The 24587-nt window shown below is 40.8% G+C and overlaps 1 protein-coding gene across 3 annotated transcripts in view; it reads left to right on the top strand.

Annotated features, from left to right (window-relative positions):
- Positions 1–24587, top strand: part of PRIM2 (DNA primase subunit 2) — a 288500-nt gene that overhangs the window by 104358 nt on the left and 159555 nt on the right. For 2 of the 3 annotated variants that reach the window (XM_057555618.1, XM_057555619.1), the window contains exon 8: positions 6335–6415. The exons of the other annotated variant lie outside the window; for it this stretch is intronic. In XM_057555618.1, the coding sequence (XP_057411601.1) occupies positions 6335–6415 (81 nt within the window). The remainder of the gene's footprint in view (positions 1–6334; positions 6416–24587) is intronic. 3 annotated transcript variants of the gene reach the window in all.

The following is a 24587-nucleotide window of genomic DNA, read 5'->3' as shown; positions in this document are numbered from 1 at the left end:
TTTATTGAAGCTTCTCCAGTCACAAGGGGGCAGCCTCTGTTATTGAAAGCAGTGTGCTTGGATGAAGGTAAAGCAATCACAGGAATTTTCCCTGAACCCTTAGCTCTTTCTGTAACAGCAGTAACTGTCAAATGATGCCGTTCCTATGAGTTATCAGAGTTGAAAACCAACGAAGCACCTGCATTTCTGAAGTAACATGAAGGTTATCCATACAGTACAATCAAATTTAATTATTGAGTGACAGATTAATTGAGGCAAATGCTTCTTTTAAACCCTTGATTTAATTTTTCTTTCTGTTGCCTGCTTTCTGCCATTTATATATTTTTCTCTACAGCTTGAGCTTCTGAAAGTGTGGTGTGCCTTTTAATATGTCAAATTCCTGGGTCTCTGCTCTGACCTTACTGAATCAAGATCTCTTGGGATGGGCCCCAGGTGATTCTTATGCACACTGAAGTCTTCGAACCAGATCCGGGGACAAAGTGATTTGAGATGCAAACGATTGAGTTCTCTTTTCCAGTATTTTTGGTGCGAGGCTGCACTGTGGATGAGAATGAATTTCTGTCAGCGTCTTAGGATTTGCTGAGCTTTGCACAGGGCCTGTGGAGGAAGGCCATCCAGGAGGCCATGGGGTCTGAACTGTGGACTGTTCTTCCTCTTTCTTGCTGTCCTGGCCTGGGACTCCCTCCTGTCCCTAGGATTACTCCTTCCCTTTGACCTCCAGATAACCCGTGCTTACACTGAGCTGACCCTGTTAGGACAGCCTGATAATTTCTAGGGAATTTTGGAGACTAAGCAGAAAACAGATACTTAAAGGAAGAGACAAACATTGTGAAATGTGGGCTTCTGCTTCTAAGAATTCTAAGGAAGGATGTGAGGAACCTTCGGAGCCTCCGCTCCCTTTCTTCTAGCAGCTGGTGTAACGTGCATGGCTAGACTGTCTCCAGGCTTCGTCCCACGCTCCCGCCTTCTTTATTGCCACATGGAGGCCATCTACCTGCTCATTTTGCTTCACTTCAAGACAGTGCCTACTGTTGGTTTACTTTTACAATTTCCAGACTCCATAGATCTTCCCAATTTAGCTTCAAGATCCTCACCAAATTCAGTATTTCTTTGTCAGTCAGGAGTGATTAATACTTAAACAATCTTAATAAATACTAGATTTGCTACTCCTTTACTTTTCTGGAGCATTCCATTAGTATAACCCCCAAAATGAGTTTTCCTTTTCCTTGCCTTCATTAAGCCCTCCATATAGGGAAGCATCACAGTCTAAGAGTACTTTATCTCATGTTATTTGTTGTGTAATGGTCTTCAGAATTGGGCCCAGAAGAGGAAGGGCGAGGTGGTTTCTCTGACTTGGGACTCCTGCCCCATGATTGCAGACGTTGAGTTACTCAGTGACTAGTGCTGTAGGATTTGCCTCTGTGGGAAGGTTACAGGTGTGGCCAGGGAACCTGCATGTTGGGGGGGCCTTTTCCATGTCCCCTGACTCTGGAGAGGCCCATGTGTAAACTATTGTATCCTATTTTTAAAGTCTCTAAGAAAGACAGTTTCACAACCTGTCATGATAATCTGTTCCTTTTCCTTTCTTTTTAATTTTATTTGTTTTTTGGCTGCGTTGTGTCTTTGTTGCTCCGTGTGGGCTTTCTCTTCATTGTGAGCGGGGGCTACTCTTCGTTGCGGTGCGAGGGCTTCTCATTGAGGTGGCTTCTCTTGTTGCGGAGCGTGGGCTCTAGGCACGCAGGCTTCCAGTATTTAATTTGCGTTATAGATTTTAATGCACTTCTGTACCATCATCAAGCTGTTTTTTTGAAACACACATGAGGTTTCTTTTAAATAGTTTCTTAATGCTGATTGATTAAACTTTTGGTCCGCTCTGACTTTGAGATCTTTCACTGCTCCCATGTTTGTATGACTAGACATTACCCATATCACTTTTGGGGCATTTAATCTTTTAATCCATCAGTGGGCTTTTTTATATTTCATGAGTATGGTGACTGATCATTTTTAATTTAGAATTCTCTGGAGCTGCTGATTGATTCTTCTTGGCAGCAATTGGCAAATTACATTCAGATTCTAGCAAAATTATGCCACCCTCTTTTCATTAATAAAATTGGGTCTAATTTCAACTTGTAAGTTTTAAATACTTCTCCCGTCTCCTCCTTTTGTTCTCTTCCCGTCTTCTCTTTTCATGTTTGTCTCTTCCTTGGATTCACTCTCTCTTCTCTTGTGTGTTAGAATGAGGAGGCTAATATTTGATTTCAGAGCTTTTGCTGAGTTTGCCAACAGTGGTATTGACTAGGTTGTAATTTGTAAGAACCGTAGGGACAGCTTTATTTCAGATGAAGAGGATTTGAATGAGTAAAGGTGTGAAAAAACCACATCATATCTTATAAATCCTTATAAGGTCCCTAAGTCTCTTGCAGAGCATAATGTGATTTGTCAGTTGTCACCCTTCGTGAGCTGCAGATGTCATTGATCATGAGAAAGAAAAATCCCTATTTAAAAGTTTGATCATTTGTCTTCAGAAAACGTGATTTTCAACTTTTTTTAGTCACAGAACTTATAAGCAGTAATGAGTTGGATTCCCCTTCTCAGGACTGACCGCTGGGGAATGTTCATGGGTGAAATATAGACTGACTTGCCTTAGATTGGATGCTGCTTCCCCAGCCCTTAGGGCTTTCGACTTGTGCCCTAGGCTTGAATGTTGATGGACAGAGGGCCTGTGATGGAATATGGAATATATTTCTTTTTCTTTTTTTTCTCTGTGAACCTTTTTTTTTTTTTTAACATCTTTATTGGAGTATAATTGCTTTACAATGGTGTGCCAGTTTCTGCTTTATAACAAAGTAAATCAGCTACACATACACATATGTTCCCATATCTCTTACCTCTTGCATCTCCCTCCCTCCCGCCCTCCCTATCCCACACCTCTAGGTGGTCACAAAGCACAGAGCTGATCTCCCTGTGCTATGTGGTTGCTTCCCACCAGCTATCTATTTTACGTTTGGTAGTGTATATATGTCCATGCAACTCTCTCACTTTGTCACATCTTACCCTTCTCCCTCCCCATATCCTCAAGTCCATTCTCTAGTAGGTCTGTGTCTTTATTCCTGTCTTGCCACTAGGTTCTTCATGACCTTTTTTTTTTTTTCTCCCTTAGATTCCATATATATGTGTTAGCATACTGTATTTGTTTTCTCTTTCTGACTTACTTCACTCTGTATGACAGACTCTAACTCCATCCACCTCACTACAGATAACTCCATTTCGTTTCTTTTTATGGCTGAGTAATATTCCATTGTATATATGTGCCACATCTTCTTTATCCATTCATCCGATGATGGACACTTAGGTTGCTTCCATGTCCTGGCTATTGTAAATAGAGCTGCAATGAACATTTTGGTACATGACTCTTTTTGAATTATGGTTTTCTCAGGGTATATGCCCAGTAGTGGGATTGCTGGGTCATATGGTAGTTCTATTTTTAGTTTTTCAGGAACCTCCATACTGTTCTCCATAGTGGCTGTATCAATTTACATTCCCACCAACAGTGCAAGAATGTTCCCTTTTCTCCACACCCTCTTCAGCATTTATTGTTTGTAGATTTTTTGATGATGGCCATTCTGACCGGTGTGAGATGATATCTCATTGTAGTTTTGATTTGCATTTCTCTAATGATTAATGATGTTGAGCATTCTTTCATGTGTTTGTTGGCCATCTGTATATCTTCTTTGGAGAAATGTCTATTTAGGTCTTCTGCCCATTTTTGGATTGGGTTGTTTGTTTTTTTGTTACTGAGCTGCATGAGCTGCTTGTAAATCTTGGAGATTAATCCTTTGTCAGTTGCTTCATTTGCAAATATTATCTCCCATTCTGAGGGTTGTTTTTTTGACTTGTTTATGGTTTCCTTTGCTGTGCAAAAGCTTTTAAGTTTCATTAGGTCCCATTTGTTTATTTTTGTTTTTATTTCCAGTTCTCTAAGAGCTGGGTCAAAAAGGATGTTGCTGTGATTTATGTCATAGAGTGTTCTGCCTATGTTTTCCTCTAAGAGTTTGGTAGTGTCTGAAAAAAAAAAAAAAAAAGAGTTTGGTAGTGTCTGGCCTTACATTTAGGTCTTTAATCCATTTTGAGTTTATTTTTGTGTATGGTGTTAGGGAGTGTTCTAATTTCATACTTTTACATGTAGCCATCCAGTTTTCCCAGCACCACTTATTGAAGAGGCTGTCTTTTCTCCACTGTATATGCTTGCCTCCTTTATCAAAGATAAGGTGACCATATGTGTGTGGGTTTATCTCTGGGCTTTCTATCCTGTTCCATTGATCTGTATTTCTGTTTTTGTGCCAGTACCAAACTATCTTGATTACTGTAGCTTTGTAGTATAGTCTGAAGTCAGGGAGCCTGATTCCTCCAGCTCCATTGGAATATATTTCTGTGTGGTGCTTTTCATGTGAAGGTTTAACCCTTTTTCGTTGTTGTGGTAAACAGATTTATTTTACTATTGAGCAAGAATTTGTGTGAAAGAATAAAAACAGGACATTTTCTTCATAGATCCTTTTATTTAAAGTAAATTGCATGAGCTCTGGGAGTCTTGCGGGTGTGTACATACCTAACAAAAATTGTTGTGTGCACTGGTTTTGAAACTGGAAGGAAGTGATACTACTTTAGGATTCTCTATTTCTTGTTTTTGCAGTTTTTATAGAAAATAGTTATGCGGACTAGGCATTTTATTATTCTGCTTAAGGGTGAGGTTTTGGGATGCTATTGTTATTTTATTCACTCTTTGTCTTCACTTACTCTGTGTTCATCTGGTTGACTCATGTGTGTTTTGTTTAGACTTTCCCTAGCAGAGGTAGAGTGACAGAGGTGCACAAAATTGTTTGGAAGGGAGGGTTAAGACCTAGAATTCATTTTCAGTGTAGAGTTTTGAGATAATGTGATTGAAAGAGAGATGATCTGTACATTAGCAACTAACAAAGATCCTTGGAAAGGATTTTTAAATACAGTTGACCTTTGAACTATACAGGTTTGAACTTTGTGGGTCCATTTATATGTGGATTTTTTCAATAAATGCTACAGTATCTGGTTGAATCCATGGATGCGGATCCCCTGATGTGGAGGGCCAAATGTAAAGTTACAGGCGGATTTTTGACTGGGGGGGTTGGTTTGGTGCCCCCATGTTGTTCAAGGGTCAACTGTAAATTCTTCTCTAATTCCACTCCCTATTTAAATGGTATTTGTCACTAAAAGAAGTTAAATGTTTTCCTAACAGCATTTTAAAAATTGGTTTAAGAACCAAGAGACTTAAGAAAGTCTCTTTTCAGTTTTGAAATATTTTAAATGTAGTCTTTTGCCTAAATGCATAAATTAAAAATCCATTAGTTATTTTTTCAAATACATGACTTGCTCTTTAAGATTTTTTCCAAAACCCCAAAGAATTCTCTTGTTGGTAGTGTATCAGTGACCAAAGTGTTTCCTGTTGAAATGTTCAGTTTTACAAGCTTTGCTGCTTTGAAACTAAAAGTTCTTCAAGGAAGGGTTATTGGTTGGGCTGGGTTCAGGTACTCTTGGATCTCAAGGACTGTGTGGAGGGAAATGAAGAGAAGGAAAATTGTTGCTGAAATTGACATGGGAAGTGCTTTCCTGGCTCTTCAAACTCCAGTAAAGAGGTGCTGGCCTCTGGAGTCACCTACCATGCCTGGCCTGCAGCTGTAGCTCTCTTTGAGCTTGATGAATATGAGCATATTTTAAAATTATTTTAGAAATCATCCTAATTCTGGCTGGATATTGGTTCATAGAAGTCATACTACCTCAAGCATGAAGGAAATAGATTTAAATGCTCCTTGAGAGGTTTAGTTTAAAATGATCAGTTTCTGAAACTTGGATTTTACACAGTCTGTCTAACAGTCTTTGCTTCTTTGAGCAGAAATGTATACTAACTCTGGGAGCGGGGGCGTGGTGGTGGTCCTGCCTCTCTAGGTTGATTCCCCCAAGTTAATGAACCTTGCGTCTTGCTTTTGAGCTTTTTAAGGAAATGCTGCATCTTAGGATAGAAATCACTTAGTCACTGTTACATCAAACATTATAGTTGGATTTTTTTGAAGCTTTTTTTTTTTTTTTTAAAGCTAATAACTAGATTATCAATTTAAAATTCAGGCTTATTTAATGTGGAAAACTTTTGAATGATCAGTGCTTATTTTAAAATATTTTAAATTACATATATATGCATATGTATATAAATGTGTGTATATATATGTATATACATGTGTGTATCTATATCTATATTTATCTGTTTCCTGATGACTAGAGTAATACATGTTTCCTTTGGAAATTCCAGAAAATACAGAAAAATGCCAGTAAGAAAATTAAAGTTACTTATAATCCCATCATTATAGAAATAACCACAATTTACATTCTGGTAAGTAGCTTTCCCTTACTTTTTCTAGTTCAAATTTTATTTATCATAGGAGAAAATTCTAAGCCAAACTTCCAACCAAGGCTCCCGTAGAGAGTATTGATTATTAGCTGACAACAAGAGAGAAATGTGAAAAAAGGAGTTAGAGATTGGTACTTGGTTTGGGATCATATTCCCCTTTAGTTCTCTCTTTTGAAAAAGTAGTTGTTTGCAGACAGTTGATTTATTTTGAAGCACAGACATCTACTCCTCCATGCCCCGGACTCAAGAGCTTTCTCTGGGTTGCAGGGTATCCAGTACTCTGACTAATCCGTCTTCGTGACCTCTCTTGTCATTTAGGGAATACGTTTGACTTTTGACTGCCAGCACTTTGAATGATTCCATCAACTAACAAGACTGTGCAGTAACCATATTTGTTGACCAAATTAAATTGCTTCCCAGTAGCCGTATTTGTTCATTTTCTGTGAAGCTCTCTGTCTAAATCTTTTCCCTATCGAAATGCCTGCAGAAAAGTCATAAAGTAAGACCTTACTTCTTGCCATTTAACAGCAAAATTCGAATAGTACTTTTGTGCAGAATAAATGTCTCAGAACAGAAGTGATGCTGGTTTGGCACAAGTGGCAATAGAGCCTCTCTGACGTCAGGAAACGTCTGCATCTCTGATGTGGTGTCTCCGTGAAAGTGATGGAATTACAGGGGCTGGTTGTTCTTTGCTGAAGTCAAGTGCGTTTTGTCATTTAATGAGTCAGCAATGTGGTGCTGATTGTAGCTGCAAAGGTCCCATTGCTCATAAGCCCATGTATCTGTGTGGGCTTTCACATCTCTATGTGCTCTTTCATTCTCAGGGGTAACTTAAAGAGAAGCCCCATCAAAGAGAACCCCCTGCCCACTGCCAGAGCGGTAGCTGTCTTGGCTATGAATTGTTCATTCTGCCAGACTTAATGGTCAATATCTTTTTTTTTTTTTTTAAAATAAATTTTATTTATTTATTTATTTATTATTATTATTAATTTTTGGCTGTGTTGGGTCTTCGTTTCTGCGCGAGGGCTTCCCCTAGCCACGGCAAGTGGGGGCCACTCTTCATCGCGGTGCACGGGCCTCTCACTATCGTGGCCTCTCTTGTTGCGGAGCACAGGCTCCAGATGCGCAGGCTCAGTAGCTGTGGCTCACGGGCCCAGTTGCTCCACGGCATGTGGGATCTTCCCAGACCAGGGCTCGAACCCGTGTCCCCCGCATTGGCAGGCAGACTCTCAACCACTGCGCCACCAGGGAAACCCGGTCAATATCTTTTTCTTTCTCGCTTTTCTGAGCTTACCAGAACAATTGCAGTAAACCTAATGGGAGAAAATAAACCAGTACATTAAAAAAAAATTAGTTTTTTGTTTGTTTGTTTTTGTACACTGACAATAATGATTCCTATAAGGGAAGTAATAATATATGATAGTATGTAAAAGGTTTTGATTTTCATCAGTATTTTGTTTAATCTAAGCAATCTAAGGAACAGTGGTTATGTAAACAGACCTGTCATACTTCCCTACAGAATTATGATAGGTTTCTGGTTTTACAAGTGTTAATGGATAATTTTCAAAAAATGTAAAATCATCAGTCTCAGGTAAATATAAAATGCATCTGTGTCAGGATTTTATTTAACTCATGAAATTAATGAGGAAATCAGTAAGATGTTATGGCTGGTTCAAAGAACATTTGAGACATCAGGCATATATAGGCAATTTAACAGAGAAATGCTTCTGGGTTAGATAGAAAATCGGTTAATGCCCATCAGAGACGTCAACCTTTGTGGTTATCTGTTCCACCAGACAGACAGTTTTTGCATCTCATTTGGATAAATATCTGCAAGTTCACAAACTCCTTCTCTCATCCTAGGAGTTTAATCCAGAGTAAACAATGAGTTGCATTAGATCCATTTGCTTGGTATGCCTTTTACCTCCCCGTTTGATATTAAAAACATGTCATGTGCCCAGATGTTTCCCAAGTTTGGATACCTTTTTTCTGATATGAAGAAAAGGAAAAAATAAAAATAAAAAAGAAGGGACATGATGTTTGCTTTTATTACAAGAAAACGAAGGGGGAAAGTTTAGGAAAAAAGAAGATGGATTAGGTAAGAAATTTTTACTTTGACAGTGTTTGATGTAAAAAATCAAACACGTCTCATGTTATAGAAGAAACAACTTTTTTCCTTTTCTCCTGATCTGTAATGTTGGTGCTCCTCTAAAAACCAGTGGAGAAGCTTAGCTGTTGTCAACTCATTCATGTTCTAGGGCCTGAGTTTGTCCCACAGCTGAGTAGAATGAACTCTTAGTAGAACATGATCCAGATAGCATTTGAGCAGTTGACTTACTGAGTCATTTTGTATTTTGATTCATTTGTGAGACCCAACTCTGTTGTAAGAAATAAAAATTGTTTAAAAAAAGTGTTAAGGGACTTCCCTGGTGGTCCAGTGGTTGGGACTCTGCGCTCCCAGTGCAGGGCGCCCAGGTTCAGTCCCGGGTCAGGGAACTAGATCCCGCATGCTGCAACTAAAAAAAGATCCCTCATGCCGCAACTAAGACCCAGCGCAGCTAAATAAATAAATATTAAAAATAAAATAAAATCAGTGTTAAAATGTCAAAAAAGGCCATGTAATGCCACTAAAATAATACTAAGTAAACTTTGTGTTAACTCTGTGATGTAGAATCTTAGACACTTAAAATGGGCGGGACTTAAGAGGTCATCGTTTCATGTGGATGAGGAGACTGAAGCCCAGTGAGGCTGAGTGACTCCACTGGCTTATTCTGGGAAGAACGAGAACTAAAATCTGTGCTTTCTACTGTTGATCCAAGACTGTGGCCTTTTAAATGTATGCATGATTGTGAAATACAGTGCTCAGAAAACTATAATCCTGGCTTAATACTTATTTTGTCCTTATTATTTTACTAACTCTGTGCAAGGTATTTAAACTACAAAAAAGACAATATACAGTCTGCACTCTTGAAGGGCTTAAGATCTAGCTGAAGAAACTGAATATTATTTTTTAAAGAATTCACAACACAAGGAATGATATACACAATATTTAATGAGTGATTAATAGAAATAAGTGCTGCAGGAGTTTAGAAGGAAGGGGTCAGAGATGAAGATACTAAAGAGGTAAAAAGCCATACAAAGTAGTACATGGAAATACCCAGAGGGCTGGAGAGTCACGATCAGGAAGCGTTTCTTTTCTCCAGGGCACACTTGGTGTAGCACCTTGCCCACTTTTGTCATCTTTTTTTTTTTGGGGGGGGGGCCGCACCGAGGCTTGCAGTGTCTTAGTTCCCCGATCAGCCATCAAACCCATGCCCTCATCAGGGAAAGCGTGGAGTCCTAACCACTGGGCCGCCAGGGAATTCCCTGTCATCTCATTTAATCCTGGTGGTATCATTTTGGTTCTGCTGTTGGTGCAGTACTTTTACTTGCTGGTGCTAGTAAAAGTTAATTTAAATTGAATTTTGGTTACATTATTCATATATTTTAAAACTTTGGATGACCCTGACAATCCATTAAAGTACATTTGTTGATGATGTTAAGGGTGGTGGCCATATGTAATCCTGTCTAATCGTGTGGTAGGCACCGACTTACAAATATATGTTTCCTGAAAGAATAATTGAGTGGAGTAAGAATCCTGGTATTATGGTGTCTAAATTGGTTACTTGTGGGAGAGGCAAAGTTGTGAAACAGTGCAAAAGAATTCATAGACACGTGATCATTTTACAAGGGCATTTTGTACTTTAGTTTTAGCAGAAAAGTTAACATTTTGATTGATGCATTTATTAAGGTTATAGGAAGCAAAAGCTAAAATTAATATTTCACATTTCTAATTGCTTTTGCTTGGCTCCTCTCTGCATGTTATGTGTTCTGGTTTTTAAATATTTAAAATTCCATCTCTAGGGCAAAGTGGAAGTGAAATAACTTAGAGTGTAGCGTTTTGTCACTGATAGTCTTCCCTGCCCCCCTTTTAAAGCAGAATGATGTTCATGTTGTGTCTTTCTAGCATTAAGAGAAATTATTTGCTAAGGTGACAATTTTTCTGAACGCTAACAACACCTAGAGAGTGAACATTTATAAAGTGCGACTTCATGGTGTGTGTTGTGTGGTAGATATAATTGATAATTCTGTCTCCTCCTGTTGAATATCTAATTTCTAACTCTCGTGACATGTCTTTCTGAAGTATTATTTTTGGTAGGTTTAGGCAGATTGCAGAAAGATGGGCATTTTTGTGTTTGCCAACGTTCTAATGCTGGAAGGGATTCAGGATAACTCTAGTGTAGCCCTTCATTTTTGTCATTGAAGACAATGAGACCCTACCTGGGGACAGAAAAAAAAAATATATACACACACACACACCCCCCCCCACATGTACATATATACACATCTGTAAATGTTTCCATATCTCTTTGTGTGTATGTGTGTGTATATGGTAAAATCATGGGTTCATATTGATACTTTCAGTTCTAACTCAGCGTCTTGGAGCTCTTTTTAAATACTGTCTCTGGCAGTGAGAAACACAGCACCTATTATCCTCAATATGGTTTCTTATTTGCTCAATCAAAAATAATTTGCTGTAGGTAGATCTGCCAACCGCACTGCTATCTTTGCTGCTCACCACCTCTATGCCAGCCCCTGCCACTGCCTCGATGGGTCCAGGCCTCTGCATCCACCCCAGCCCTTCCCCACTGCTGTGCCTGTAGCCACCCAGCTGCTGTGCTACTGCTCTGTGCTGGCAACAGAAAGGAAGGCAAGCTGGGAAGAGAAGGGCAAGTTATAATTCTTTGACACTTCACAGATAGTACCCTCAGCCCTGCCACATTTTCTTGAGAACATATTTTCGAGATTGCTCTCTGTGTAATAGCCTCAGAATCCCCAGATGCTTGCTCATTCCTGTGGTTGGTCCTGGCTACCGTTTTCACAGAAGGGAAACATGAAGCTCTCATTATTTTACCAGAAGGGTTGTGTTTCCTGTAGCCCAGGGTAGGTTTTGTCCACTGGAGAGAAGAATGGGCATGGTTCTCCCCGCAGCCTCATACTCCACGGTGATGTTGCTGAGGGTCTGGCATTCATTTCTGTTGGTGGAGGGAGGCTCAGCCATGGTCATTACAGCTCTTTAGTTCAGCTCCTTCAGCAGGCACAGTCACAAGAGCCATTTCTTGCTTTTCATGCCCTCAGAGCTAGGGGCTGGCCGGGTCAGGAGGAGTTGCCCTAGCCAGCATTGTGTCTGAAAATTCCTCTTGTAAAAACTCCAGCATCCTGACCCTTGAGGATAAGAGGAGTCCATTCTGCTCCTAAACCTATGGCCTTACTCTTTTTTTTTTTTTTTTTCAGCTGTTCAATTTAAGGCAAGTTTACTACTTCTTTTGAAGCTTCAGTTTCTTATCTTTTATACATGTATATATATATTTTAAATTATTTTTTTAATTGAAGTATAGTTAATTTACAATGTTGTGTTAGTTTCAGGTGTATAGCACAGTGATTCAGTTTTATATATATTTATATACATATAAATATATATATATTCTTTTTCAGATTCTTTTCCCTTTTAAGTTATTACAAAATATTGAGTATAGTTCCCTGTGCTATACAGTAGGTCCTTGCTGGCTATCTATTTTATATACTGTAGTAGTGTGTATATGTTACTCCCAAACTCCTATCTTTTTTGTGCCTCAGAATGATAAGTGACATTTCTTTTTAGTTGCAGGTAATAGAACACTTGCCTCGGAATAGCTTGGACACGAAAGAGTGTATGTGCCCATATAACTGACAAAATCCAGAGCTCGGTGGGCTTTAGGCCTGGCAGGCTCTGGCTCTGTTTCTTTGTGGTTCTCTTGGCTGTATTCTCTTTGTATCAGCTTTGACCTTGGATAGCTTCCCTTATGGTAGCAAAATGGCTGCAGTGGTTCCAGGCTTCACATCCACATACCACATGGTCCAGAGGGAAAGAGAATAATAGCATTTTGGTTTTATGTTGATTGGACCAACTCAGGTCATGTGTTTATCCCTGAATCAAGGATTATAGCAAGCAGGATGGGATTATGCTGATTGGTTCAGGCCAGTTCAGACCTACCCTTAGAGCTGAGGGTGAAGTCGGTTTCATCCAGAACAGCAGAGGTGCCACAAAATAAAGTAGTCTTCGTGGAATAGTGATTGTAATTTCAGCTTTCATAGCATTTAGGGCAATATATTTATTCGTTAAAGATATCCTTAAGAAAAATTTTTTGTTTTTTAAATACTTGGATAAAAAATGTTGAATTATATGTATATATCTTAAGCTAATTTCTTTACCAGTGTTCTTAATTTTCAGTTCCAGGGTCCATCTTACTTTCATAGAGCAGTTGTGAATCATATGAAGTGGATAGTAACCATTTAAGCTGGAGGCTAGATGAAATCGAGGCTAAGATCAGATAAGATTTTACTCTACTTTCATGTATAATACTTTCATGAAAATATGTTTAAAGGTACAGTGTCTGAAGGGTAAATAGTAGAACATGTTGAGTGGGTGGTGGATTGTGTCAGTTTCTAGAGAGGTAAGAAATAACATACAGTCACTTATTTGGGCTTATAAGGGGGCAGCTTTGCTGGACACAGGCAATGAGGCAGGTAGGTGAGAACCATCAGAAATATCCATTCAGTTATTAACGGCGACTCGGTCCAAGGCTATCAGTTAAGCAGCCCTTAAACTTAAAATTTCTGCACAGGACTTTGCTACTTTCCTGAAGTAGGTATTTAGGAATAGGATCTGCTTACTCCCCCTTCAAGATGAGTGCAGACTCAGCCAGCCACCTCTATTTCTCATGTGTTATCCTGGCACCCACCAGGCTACCGTGTGCTTGTTCACCGTGCTGCACCTACACTCCTTGATGGAAGGGCAGTCAGATATTGGGGTGGAAGGAGATGTGGGTCCAGGTGTGGTTCCTCCAGGGAGCAGCGAGGTCTCGGCCCTTGAGCCTCACCAGCAAGAACTCCTGGAGGCCTGTCCTGGCCAAGGTCTCACACAGCCACTAGACCACTGCTTGAAATCATCTTTCCACCGAATTCTGTAATATATACAAGTGTATGATATGTGACAGTTGAGAGCGGCTTTAGTGAATTTTTGTTATGGGGCTGGGCCTCTTTACCTTTATTCGGCTCTGACTGACATCTGGGTATATTCAGATGTGTCCGTGCAGATTTATGGAGATAATGGCTCTGGATGTGGTGTATGGTGCTGACACTGGTCCCAGTTGCTCTGAAGTAGCTCATCACAGAAATGACACATGTGACACAGTTGAAGAACAAAGTGACACCTTATGTGGCAGTGAGTTTCTAGAGATTCAAAGGAGAGTCAGGCCCTTATGGTCCAGAGCTGAGAGATGTGTTAAGCTGTGTCCTGAAGATGGGCAGGATCTGGGTAGCTGGAGAGGAAAAAGAGGACAGGCATTGCTGAGAGAGTGGGCACAAGGAAATGGGTGGGATGGTGTGATGAATGAAATAAACACAGGAGATAATGATCACATTTATTTAACTGAAGGAGCACAGGTGGAAATAAAGTTGACTAGGATGAGATAGGGTGAGACATTGTAATACAGGGGTCCCCAACTCCCGGGCCGCGGACTGGTACTGATCTGCGACCTGTTAGGAACCAGGCCGCACAGCAGGAGGTGAGCGGCGGGCGAGTGAGCGAAGCATCATGTGCTGCTTGCTCCCCATCGCTCGCATTACTGCATGAACCCCCCACCCCCAATCCGTGGAAAAATTGTCTTCCAGAAAACTGGTCCCTTGTGCCAAAAAGGTTGGGGACTGCTGTTCTTTTTTTAAAATATATTTTAGGTGTCTGTTTTTCTTTCTTTTTTTAAAATTTAATTTAATTTATTTTTATACAGCAGGTTCTTATTAGTTATCACTTCTAATAGGAGGCTAAAGAAGCAAGGCAGAGAGAAGTTGTAGGTTGAAAATATGGTATTTTAGGAGACTATTAAATTAAGCTTCTCAGCAGTAGCTTTCTTTAAGTAGAGAAAACATTTGTTTCAAATGATTTGTTCCAAATTAAGGAAATGTTAGGGAATTAGGGAAACCTTTTACCTTCTTATTAAAATGGCCCATAACTCAAAAATATGTATATATGTTTTGATAAAATAGTTTCATATATTAATCATTGAAGAAAAATAGTTGGAATGAGTAACTTTTGTTTTTTGGTGTTATTCTGATAGCAAAACTAGTCCCAGGCTTCCAAGGTTAATTTTGGGAATAGTTCATCTTGAAGTATTTATGTCATTTGTTTCTTTTTCTTCTGGAAAGTGAAATAACCAAATCGTCATTCAATTTTCTGAAGTGAATTTGAAAGAACTAAAAAATACTGCCTTCAGATGTATAGCAAGCATTTTTGAAAGTACAATCCTCTAAGACTATTTTGAGACAATGCATTATGGAAGTTTCCACAGAAAAATCTAACACAAGATGTGTTCCTGGCAAGAGATTTTATTTAATAGGTTACTTTTAAGTCCAGTAACTTTTATAAGATATCTAAATTTTCAAATCAACAGGAGTTTCACAATATCATGTAATGAAAATAGAATGTCTGTTTAATACTTAGGGTTTCTTTTGGGCATCAGCGTTGTTTCTGAGAGTAAATTCTGAAATAGGGTGGCGGTTGGATGGGAAGAGGGATACACTTTTGTCTAACAGCACTTCTGAGGATGTTTTAAACCTGAGATAATGTGAAAAAAAAATTTAAACCATCTTTAAATCAAATTAAGGTTTATGTTTTCATTGTGATCAACAGGGATTAATTTGGAAAGTAAACAGTAATGAGCTGATATATATGTTAATTTCTGTGTAAGGGTTGACAGTTTAGCCTTAGGTGCTGAATTTGTATCAAAGAATTATGATCAAATAATTTCTCATTAAATTGGCAAACATTTGCTTTAAACAGTCCTCTAGAACAATTAAAATTACTTTGTTGTTCTTACGCTTGACTCTAAACTTGAGAAACTAAATTTCTAATTGCAAGGAGAATAAAATGACAAAATGTGTTAGGATTATTCAATTATTTTATGTAAATACAAACCCATTTACTTTAAGGAGAACCATCACACCTTTTAAAATATCAATCAACACCTTTCTTAGAATTGCTTTCATTGAGCTAATGACTAGATATGTTTATTCTTGAAATATTGCATTTTTATTCTCCTTATTAATGGCCCTCCCTGCAGAGGAGTAAATAAATCATGGGGCTGCTAGTAGTTCTAAGTGCTTTTCAGAGAACGTTTAAGTGCTTGTAATCACTAAGCAAAGGAGAACTATAGATTAAATGTGTTATAAACCACACGTGGAAGCAATGTCTTTTTTTATTATCTGTAACTTTAATGGAAAGAAAATGTTAATTTAGGGTAATGAAATAGACCTCCAAGTATGATCGGTGAATAGACCATTAGGTTAATTAAAATGAGGATATGTGTCACTGTTGTGCTAGAACTATCACTGTGGAAGAGACAGATTCATTTAGTGCTTGAATAGTAAAATTCAGAATGTGTCACTCCCAAACTGGATTTACTACACAACAGAGCAAGATTGATGACAAGGGTAATTCAGTTTTGTTTCATTTACTTTTACCTGTCACATTGCTTGTCATTCTAGAGAGCTTGTCACTTAAAGGTGAAAATTTATCCAAGCTTTTAAAAATCAATTAAGTGTAAATTTTGTCACTTTCCTCTCTGCCTATCATCCTAGCTGAATTAAACACAAAAGCAAGACTTAAGTAATAGGCAACGTACAGACTGTAATATAACTTTCAAAAAGTTAGCAACTTTACATTTATTAAATTGTAAAAAATGCAGTTGAAACAGCCGCTACAACTTTTTGGTTATTAGTTCTTTTCAGTGTCTAATATCCAAACCTGTTGTAAACTGATTTCTTATAGCTATCTACTTGGCCAATTTACTATTTGAACTTACTAAAAAGACTTTTTGATGCTTTTTACGATTCTTTTTACTTCTTCCCTATGAAAAGTCTTAGCACTGTGCCAACCATAAGGTAGCTTTTCAGTAAGTGCTTCCTATTTTGATTTAAAAGGCTTGGCATGTGTTTAGACAGAAATGAAGTTCACTATACTCCTGAGCTTTGCAGTTTCCCCCATCATATGCCTCAGTCAACCTAGCATTTATTGAATTCTAGTACTGAGCCTTGTAGTATAGTGGGTACTTTCATGTGCTTAAGGCTTTCTCTGGGAAAGTTGTACGTGTGCTTGTAAAAGAATCATCTTCTCTCCTTACCTTTAGAGATAAGGAGACACCTTTTTAGGAAGGTGACATTCTCTTTCTCTTTTGTTTCACCATCTTAATTCTGGGGAAGTCTTTTATTTTTGCCTTACGTCTCCATTCTCCTTTAATTTACCTAGATATTTAGTAGGAGATATTTAATGAGTTTATATACGTGTATGTATTTAATATTTTTGATTATTTGTGAACATTACCTTAAATAAGCTTGATATAGGAAAAAAATTAATGATTATATTAGGAAGTGAATCTTTATTCTGTGATCGGGTTTACCATAGAATTTTTCTGAATAATTGCCTTAGAGCGCCTGACAGGGACTTTTGTCCCACTTTTTTCATTGAAGACTTAATTTAATTTTGACTTGTCATAAAGTATCTTAGGTTCAACCTTGGCATTTGTCATGCATTGCTCACCACCCAGTTCTTTCTCTTTCTTGGTTTCCATTCCTCAGGGAAATAATCTAATTGACGTAGATCGGTCAAAATAAGCAAATTCATGCTGAGGTAACAGAAATGACCCACATACCTTCTTGTTCATGCCATGTGGTCATCATGGATTGGTTGGGGGCTCTGTCCCATATTGTCCTTACTCAGGGACCCAAGCTGCACTCATCATTTGAAGCATTGTCAGAAATAAAGTGCCCACGTGTGCACCAGCCTATCCAGCTTTCACCCAGAAGTAACATCACTCTGGCTCATATTTCATTGATCAAAGCAAGTTGCTGGGCCACCCATGGCATTGATAGAATGAAGATGCACAGCCCCCCATGTGCCCTGGAAGAGAACTGCAGTTATCTGGGGGACAGACACTAATGACTACTGCAGTTGGCCCCTCCAGCTATCAGCCACTTACTTCACTTTTCTTGCCACATGGAATACATTCTCTCTTTTCCTGGGAAACAGTCTATGTCCTTGGCCAGGTGACTTTCACTAACTCCTAGTAGGCAAAGTATACTCTCTCCCCCCAAGGCAGGGCTTCCATGTGACTTGCTCTGGCCCATGGAGCATGTGCAGATGTGACGTATGCCAGCTCTGGGCAGGAGCTGTAGATGTGGTTTGTGTGATTTGGCTTGAATTCTTTCTAGATGGGAAATTGCAGCTCCTTATGCTTGAATCCCAGTGTGAGAAGACGTGTAGAGTAGACCTGCAGCCTGGAGCAGACCTTAACTCAGCCTTTACCTTCCAGTTACTATAAACCGTGTGATGTGGTCGGTCACCGACATTTTGGATATGTTACTACCAGCAAGAGCTTACTTAACACAGTGGAATTTAGAGTTAAGAAAACCTGGGCTTGAGTGTTAACTCTGCTAGTTGTGTGATTTGGAGTCAGTTATTTAAGTTCCCTTAGGCTGGGTTTCTTCATCTATGTAATGAAGATCATAATGCCTACCTTACAGTTTTGATGTGAGGATTAAATTGATTAATTGAATCAATTATGAGATTAGAAATTGGATAAAATGCTCTTTTTAAGTGGATCTTTTTAGCCCCAATTTAAGAATTTCCTTCTGAAGAGAGTCCGAAATGCTCCCATACCTGATCTTTTTCACAAATGATGGGTTCCCATTACAGTGATAAGTCAGCTAGGTTTTTAACTGAGCTGAAAGGTTCCCACTACAGCAAGCCTATCAGCCCTGCAGGCATCTAAGAGACCCTCTGCCTGTTGAATAGTCAGGTACATCTAGAGCCCCACTGTCACCACCAGCTCCCTCCTCCACAGAGGGTGACCCGCTGCACTGGGACCAGGACAGTTAGCCCAGTAGCTTGCGGGTGGCCTGTGGTTTGCCTGAGCTTGAGAAGGTGAGACAGCTGTGTGAGATCATGGACCGAACGAACCTGTGCCTGAAGCGGAAGAGATTAACTAACACAGAACACTCATAGTGTGTGTGTGTTGGCTGGTTAAAAACAAGATGAAGTATCGAGTTCACAAATAGACAAAGAAGTATATAGAGAGTCTACACATTTTGAGCCTTGTAAGATAGAAAGAGACTAATTCTCAATCCCTACAATAAGGGTAAAACTGAGAAGGAGAGAGAGAGAGACCAGTTAAAGCTCAACTCTGGCAAGGATCAAATCAAGAGTATGGTTTCACGCCTTACAGTGTCCCTGCAGCTCTTTGATACTGTTTCCTTCAGAAGGTGGCGTGTGCTTGGCTAATGGCAGAGTGGGTGGGTGTGATGGCATGTGACCTCCAGGGACGAGCTCACCCTGGGCGTTGTGCCACCCTCCTTGTTCTTGCTCCTACGTTGCTCACATTGAGAGAAGCCCGCCGCCGTGTTGTGAGGACACTCACGCAGCCCTCTGGAAGGGTTCACGTGTGGAAGAACTGAGGCTGCTCGCCAGCGTGAATGAACCGTCTTCACACAGCTCTCCAGCCCAACCAGCCACAGTCAGGTCCTCTGAAGATTGTGACTCTCACCACTGGGCTCACTGCAGCTTAAAGAGAGATCCTGAGCCCGAGCCACCGAGCTGAGGCACATCTTGTTTCCTGGCCCTCAGGAACTGTGAGACAGTACCTTTGAGAGTTCTACACAGCAGTAGATAACTAATGCTTAGTGAAATCTCTGAATAGATTAAACTATCTTTTCAGTGACGCCCAGTATAACCTTTCAATATACAGTATGTTCCTTCAATTGGACAAAATGACTCAGAAAAACAGTTGTTACACTATAATTTATGTTTCATTTGTTCTTGGTTAAAAATGATGTTTTTAATAAAACACTAAAAAGGGTACAGGGGTTAAAAAGTATAGCCTATTTCGGAAAAAAAAGTATAACTGTTCAGCTTTATTTTTATCTGAAGACTTTTTTATTGTTGATATTTTCTTTTGTTTGATTTTCTACTTCAGTGATTTTCCAAATATCTCCTGAGCCTAAAACTTAAAACAGGTTGTATCAGGCTGGGTTCCTCAAACAGACTCAATAGAAGATAAAGGGAGGTGGGGAGGGGGAGAGAGATATTAAGAAATTGGTTCATGTGACTGGGAAGGCTGTCAGGTCTGAAATCTGTGGGTGGATCTGTCAGCTGGGCAGCTGGAAACTCAGGTAAGAATTGAAGTTGTTGTCTTGAGTCTGAAATATGTAGGGCAGGCCACTGTACTATAAACTGGCAGGATTTCTAGATTATAATTTAGAGGCAGAATACTTTGTTTTACAGGAAACTGGTTTTTGCTCTTAAGGCCTTCAACTGATTGAATAAGGCCTACCCCCATTAGCAAGGGTAATCTTCTTAAAGTCCACTGATTGTAAACGTTGATCACATCTACAAAATACCTGCACAGCCATACCTAGATTAGTGTTTGCCCAAACAACTGGGCATCTAGCCTAGCCAGGTTGACACATAAAGTTAATCATCCTGCAAGTGAACAGGGTGGAAGGCGCGGAGACCTAGAGACACCTTCCATAACCCATTCGTATGACGGCTGTTGCCGCCCATTCTTCCTGCTTCTCTAGTACATTTGATGCCATGTGGTGGGGATGGTAACATATAAGCCAGCATAAATGGCTTTTGTGGTGGTCTTCAAACTGTCTGGGGGCTCTGTTTCTCAAATTTCCATTTAAAGAAAAAGTAAATTTTGTTCCTAATTAGAGCTAACAGTAGCTTGTTAGATATCAGAGGGAGGATGAGACTAGAAAAATTTTTCTACCGCTGGTCACTTGCTACCAGTAGAAAAGTTAGGAATGTGTTAAATTTATTGGAGTGTTCAATTCAGTGATAGTTTATGGCGGGCCCTTGTAGAGCCTTCTCAGGTATTCTGGAATATACGCAAGTCTCAGTAAACTTCTCCTTTGAGAATCAGTCTCTGCGATTTCACAGACTGACAGTACTTGTGGAAGCCACCAGGGTATTACTCTGTAATGCTTATTAAGTTCTGTCTTCTTTAGCATGTTAAATATTATATCTACTGGATTTTAAACCTCTGTCATTTTAAAGAGTGTCTTTTAAGAGTTAACTGATTTAAGTCTTTGGATAGGCAATTTGATTTTACTTTTTTTTTTTTAATGCCTTTAAATTGAACTTTAAGGTTGACTTCTAGGTATAACTTATGCAATCTCTCTGTGGGTTCAATTTATTGCAAAAGTAATATTATTAATTTTATGAGACTGCTTCTAAGCTGTGTTTTCCTTGCTCTTGGATTTTCCCTGTGAAAAATGCAGAAGGATTCCTTAGCCAAGTTTTATTGGGGTATGATCAGTTTTATGAAGCCTGACGACTTCTTATTCTGAGTTTTACCTGAGCGATGCTCCAGCTTAGCTGAGGGGCTCATAATGTCGAGTGACTCTCTGGTCAGCGCCTTTATTGATTAATGACACAGATGAGAAAAACGTACCTTGTTGCAGCAGGATTAGACTCAAGGAAGCTAGGAGTCCCTCATCCCAAGATGGTTGAAAGTCAGTATTTAGGGTGATACGATCCATGAAAGATGGAAGAGTCAGAGCTAGTTAAGCAACGTGGGGTGGAGGGAAGCACAGAGGAGGCTCAGGTTGGGGTGTAGTCTTGAAAATAACTTGTGGGAAGGTGAAGCCAGCAAAACGTTACGTGAAAACCCTGGTAAGTAAGCGGCTCTGCTGGCCTAGTGGGAGGATGAGCATTTCCCGATGGTCTCGGTATTTGGCTGTCAGGGAGCCGCTGCCGCTTCCTGCTTCCGCCCGCCCACTCCCTCCCTGCTGGTCTCCCTGAGATGGTTGGACCCTGTGGTTCAGGTCGGTCAAGGGTGCTGCAGTTACTGCTAAACAGTCCTTGCTCTGACAGGTTCTGGCCACAGAAGCTTCTGGCAGATGTGCAGGTGCGGCCTCAGTGTTTCAGAGGGCCTGACTGGTGTCACAGAGCCCTGGGCAGGCCCCGTAGCTGAATCCTGTAGTGAGTTCAGGGGGAATCAGCTATCAGAAGAGGAGAAATACTAGAAATCAGGGTGGGCTGTTGTGGTTATCTTTTGCTAATCACGGTCACCTTTGGTGAATTTTGAGGGTATGTGCCTTTAATAAGATAACAGGGAATTCATGCAAAAAGAATTTGCTGGCCTATCTCATGTGCAGTCAATGCCTGCCTTTCTCTCCTCGTAGAATTGCATTAGCCAGCTCTGGAATAGCGTGTACATAAAAATGATAGTGATTCAAATCAATTTACGTAGACTAGTACCTGGAAAATAAGAAAAGCTACCTGAGGAATTAAACCACTACAGAGTAAAGCAGTCTGACATGAAAGACAAGCTGTAGTGTAGTGTTTAAAAGCTTGGGCCCTGGGACCAGATTGTGTGGGATCAGATCCCTCTCTTACTCTTCAGGCATTCTTATCTACCGTTTCTTTTTCCGCAGTGTAATGACAGTAACAACAAAACAGTTTTAAATGAGGTATTAGTAAAAGGGTACCTGGCACACCTGCTCCGTGCACGTTAGTCGTCTTGGTGGTGGTGGTAAAGATGACACTTCCGTTCTCTCTGCCCGAATAAGTCGGACAGCTGCAGAAGCTCGACACTTTGCTAAGCTTAGACTGCCATGACAAAACACCATAGATGGGGTGGCTTAAACAACAAAGATTAAGTCTCACAGACCTGGAGGCTAGGAACTCCAAGACCAAAGTGCAGGCCAGTTAGCTTCCTGATGAGGACCCCCCCCCTACCTGGCCTGGGGTAGGGTGGGGACATGAAAGATCTCTCTTCCTGTATGGCCAGTCAGTCCTGTCGGGTTAGGGCTCTCTCCGTAGGACCTCCATTAACCTTAATTACCTCCTAAGACCCTGTCTCCAGATACATTACATTGGGCGGTACGGCTGCAAAACATGAATCTGGGGAGACAGTTTACTCCGTAGCACTGGATAAACATAGATTGTTTGTGACCATTTGGCAAAAATGAGAGAAGAATGTGGCAAAAGATTAAAATAAAACCCGTGGAGGTACTAAAAGATGAATGTTGTAGAAATCTTCTCTTTTTATGAAAAACAAAGGAACGAAGGAAAAATAATTGTGGGCTTTCAGAACAACTGATTTGTTAGCATTCTTAGTTCTATCCATTTGAAGATGTTACTGGCTTCACCAAACTATTGTCCTAAAATCTTTGAATTAATGTTATAATTTTGCACTAATGTTTTATCCTATTTGACAAAAAATGAAAGGACTTCGTTGGTATTAGAAACATGAAATTAATTAGTCTCTTTGTTACCAGTTATCAAAACCATAAATGATCCTTTCGTACGTCCAGCCCAGCCCTGATATATGGTTGTGTCAGGGGTTTACTCTCTTAGTTGTTTTCTCTGTGATCCAGTCTTGGCTTCTGGAGGCTGCTGCAGTAGGAGAAGAACTCAGTGTTATAGGGGTCTTTCCTTTGCCGCTTAAAAGACTCCTGCTTCCCGGCATTACCATCTTGACCATGACTTCTCCCTATGATGGCGTTAATGTACGAGGGTCACCCAGCATGCTGTACGGGTTTTTATTCCCTCTAATAATTATTTCTAACAAAAAATCTCTGATGTTGTTCTTTGCTTATAATCTGATTCCTCTTGAAAGTGAAGTTGTTAACAAAAAAGGGGAAGTGGAGAAGATGGCGGAAGAGTAAGACGCGGAGATCACCTTCCTTCCCACAGATACAGTAGAAATACATCTACACGTGGAACTGCTCCTACAGAACACCCACTGAATGCTGGCAGAAAACGTCCGACCTCCAAAAAGGCAAGAAACTCCCCCCGTACTTGGGTAGGACAAAAGAAAAAAGAAATAACAGAGACAAAAGAATAGGGACGGCACCTGCACCAGTGGGAGGGAACTGTGAAGGAGGAAAGGTTTCCACGCACTAGGAAACCCCTTCGCGGACAGAGACTGCGGGAGGCAGAGGGGGGAAGCTTTGGAGCCACGGAGGAGAGTGCAGCCACAGAGGTGCGGAGGGCAAAGCGGAGAGGTTCCCGCACGGAGGATCAGTGCCGACCAGCACTCACCAGCCCGAGAGGCTTGTCTGCTCCCCCGGCGGGGCAGGCGGGGCTGGGAGCTGAGGCTCGGGCTTCGGTTGGATTGCAGGGAGAGGACTGGGGTTGGCAGCGTGAACACAGCCTGAAGGGGTTAGCGCACCACAGCTGGCCGGGAGGGAGTCCGGGGAAAAAGTCTGCAGCTGCCGAAGAGGCAAGAGACTTTTTCTTCCCTCTGTGTTTCCTGGTGCGCAAGGAGAGGGGATTCAGAGCGCCGCCTAAACGAACTCCAGAGAAGGGCACGAGCCGCGGCGATCAGCGCGGACCCGAGACGGGCGTGAGACGCTGGGGCTGCTGCTGCCGCCTCCAAAAAGCCTGTGTGTGAGCACAGGTCACTCTCCACACCGCCCCTCCCGGTAGCCTGTGCAGCCCGCCACTGCCAGGGTCCCGGGATCCGGGGACAACATCCCCGGGAGAACGCACTGCGCGCCTCAGGCAGGTGCAACGTCACGCCGGCCTCGGCCGCCGCAGGCTCGCCCCGCCTCCTCTGTACCCCTCCCTCCCCGCGGCCTGGGTGAGCCAGAGCCCCCGAAGCAGCTACTCCTTTAACCCCGTCCTATCTGGGTGGGGAATAGACGCCCTCAGGCGACCTACGTGCAGAGGCGGGTCCAAATCCAAAGCTGAACCCCAGGAGCTGTGCGAACAAAGAAGAGAAAGGGAAATCTCTCCCAGCAGCCTCAGAAGCAGCGGATTAAAACTCCACAAACAACGTGATGTGCCTGCATCTGCTGAATACCTGAATAGACAACGAATCATCCCAAATTCAGGAGGGGGACTCTGGGAGCAGGAGATATTAATTTTTCCCCTTTTCCTTTTTTTTGTGAGTGTATATGTATATGCTTCTGGGTGAGATTTTGTCTGTATAGCTTTGCTTTACAATAGCTTTATTTTACTTCACTATATTATAGCCTCTTTCTTTCTTTCTTTCTTTCTTTCTATTTTTTC

The sequence above is a fragment of the Balaenoptera acutorostrata genome, chromosome 10 (assembly GCF_949987535.1).
Source record: "Balaenoptera acutorostrata chromosome 10, mBalAcu1.1, whole genome shotgun sequence".
Taxonomy (NCBI): domain Eukaryota; kingdom Metazoa; phylum Chordata; class Mammalia; order Artiodactyla; family Balaenopteridae; genus Balaenoptera; species Balaenoptera acutorostrata.
This window is presented reverse-complemented; position numbering and strand designations above follow the sequence as displayed.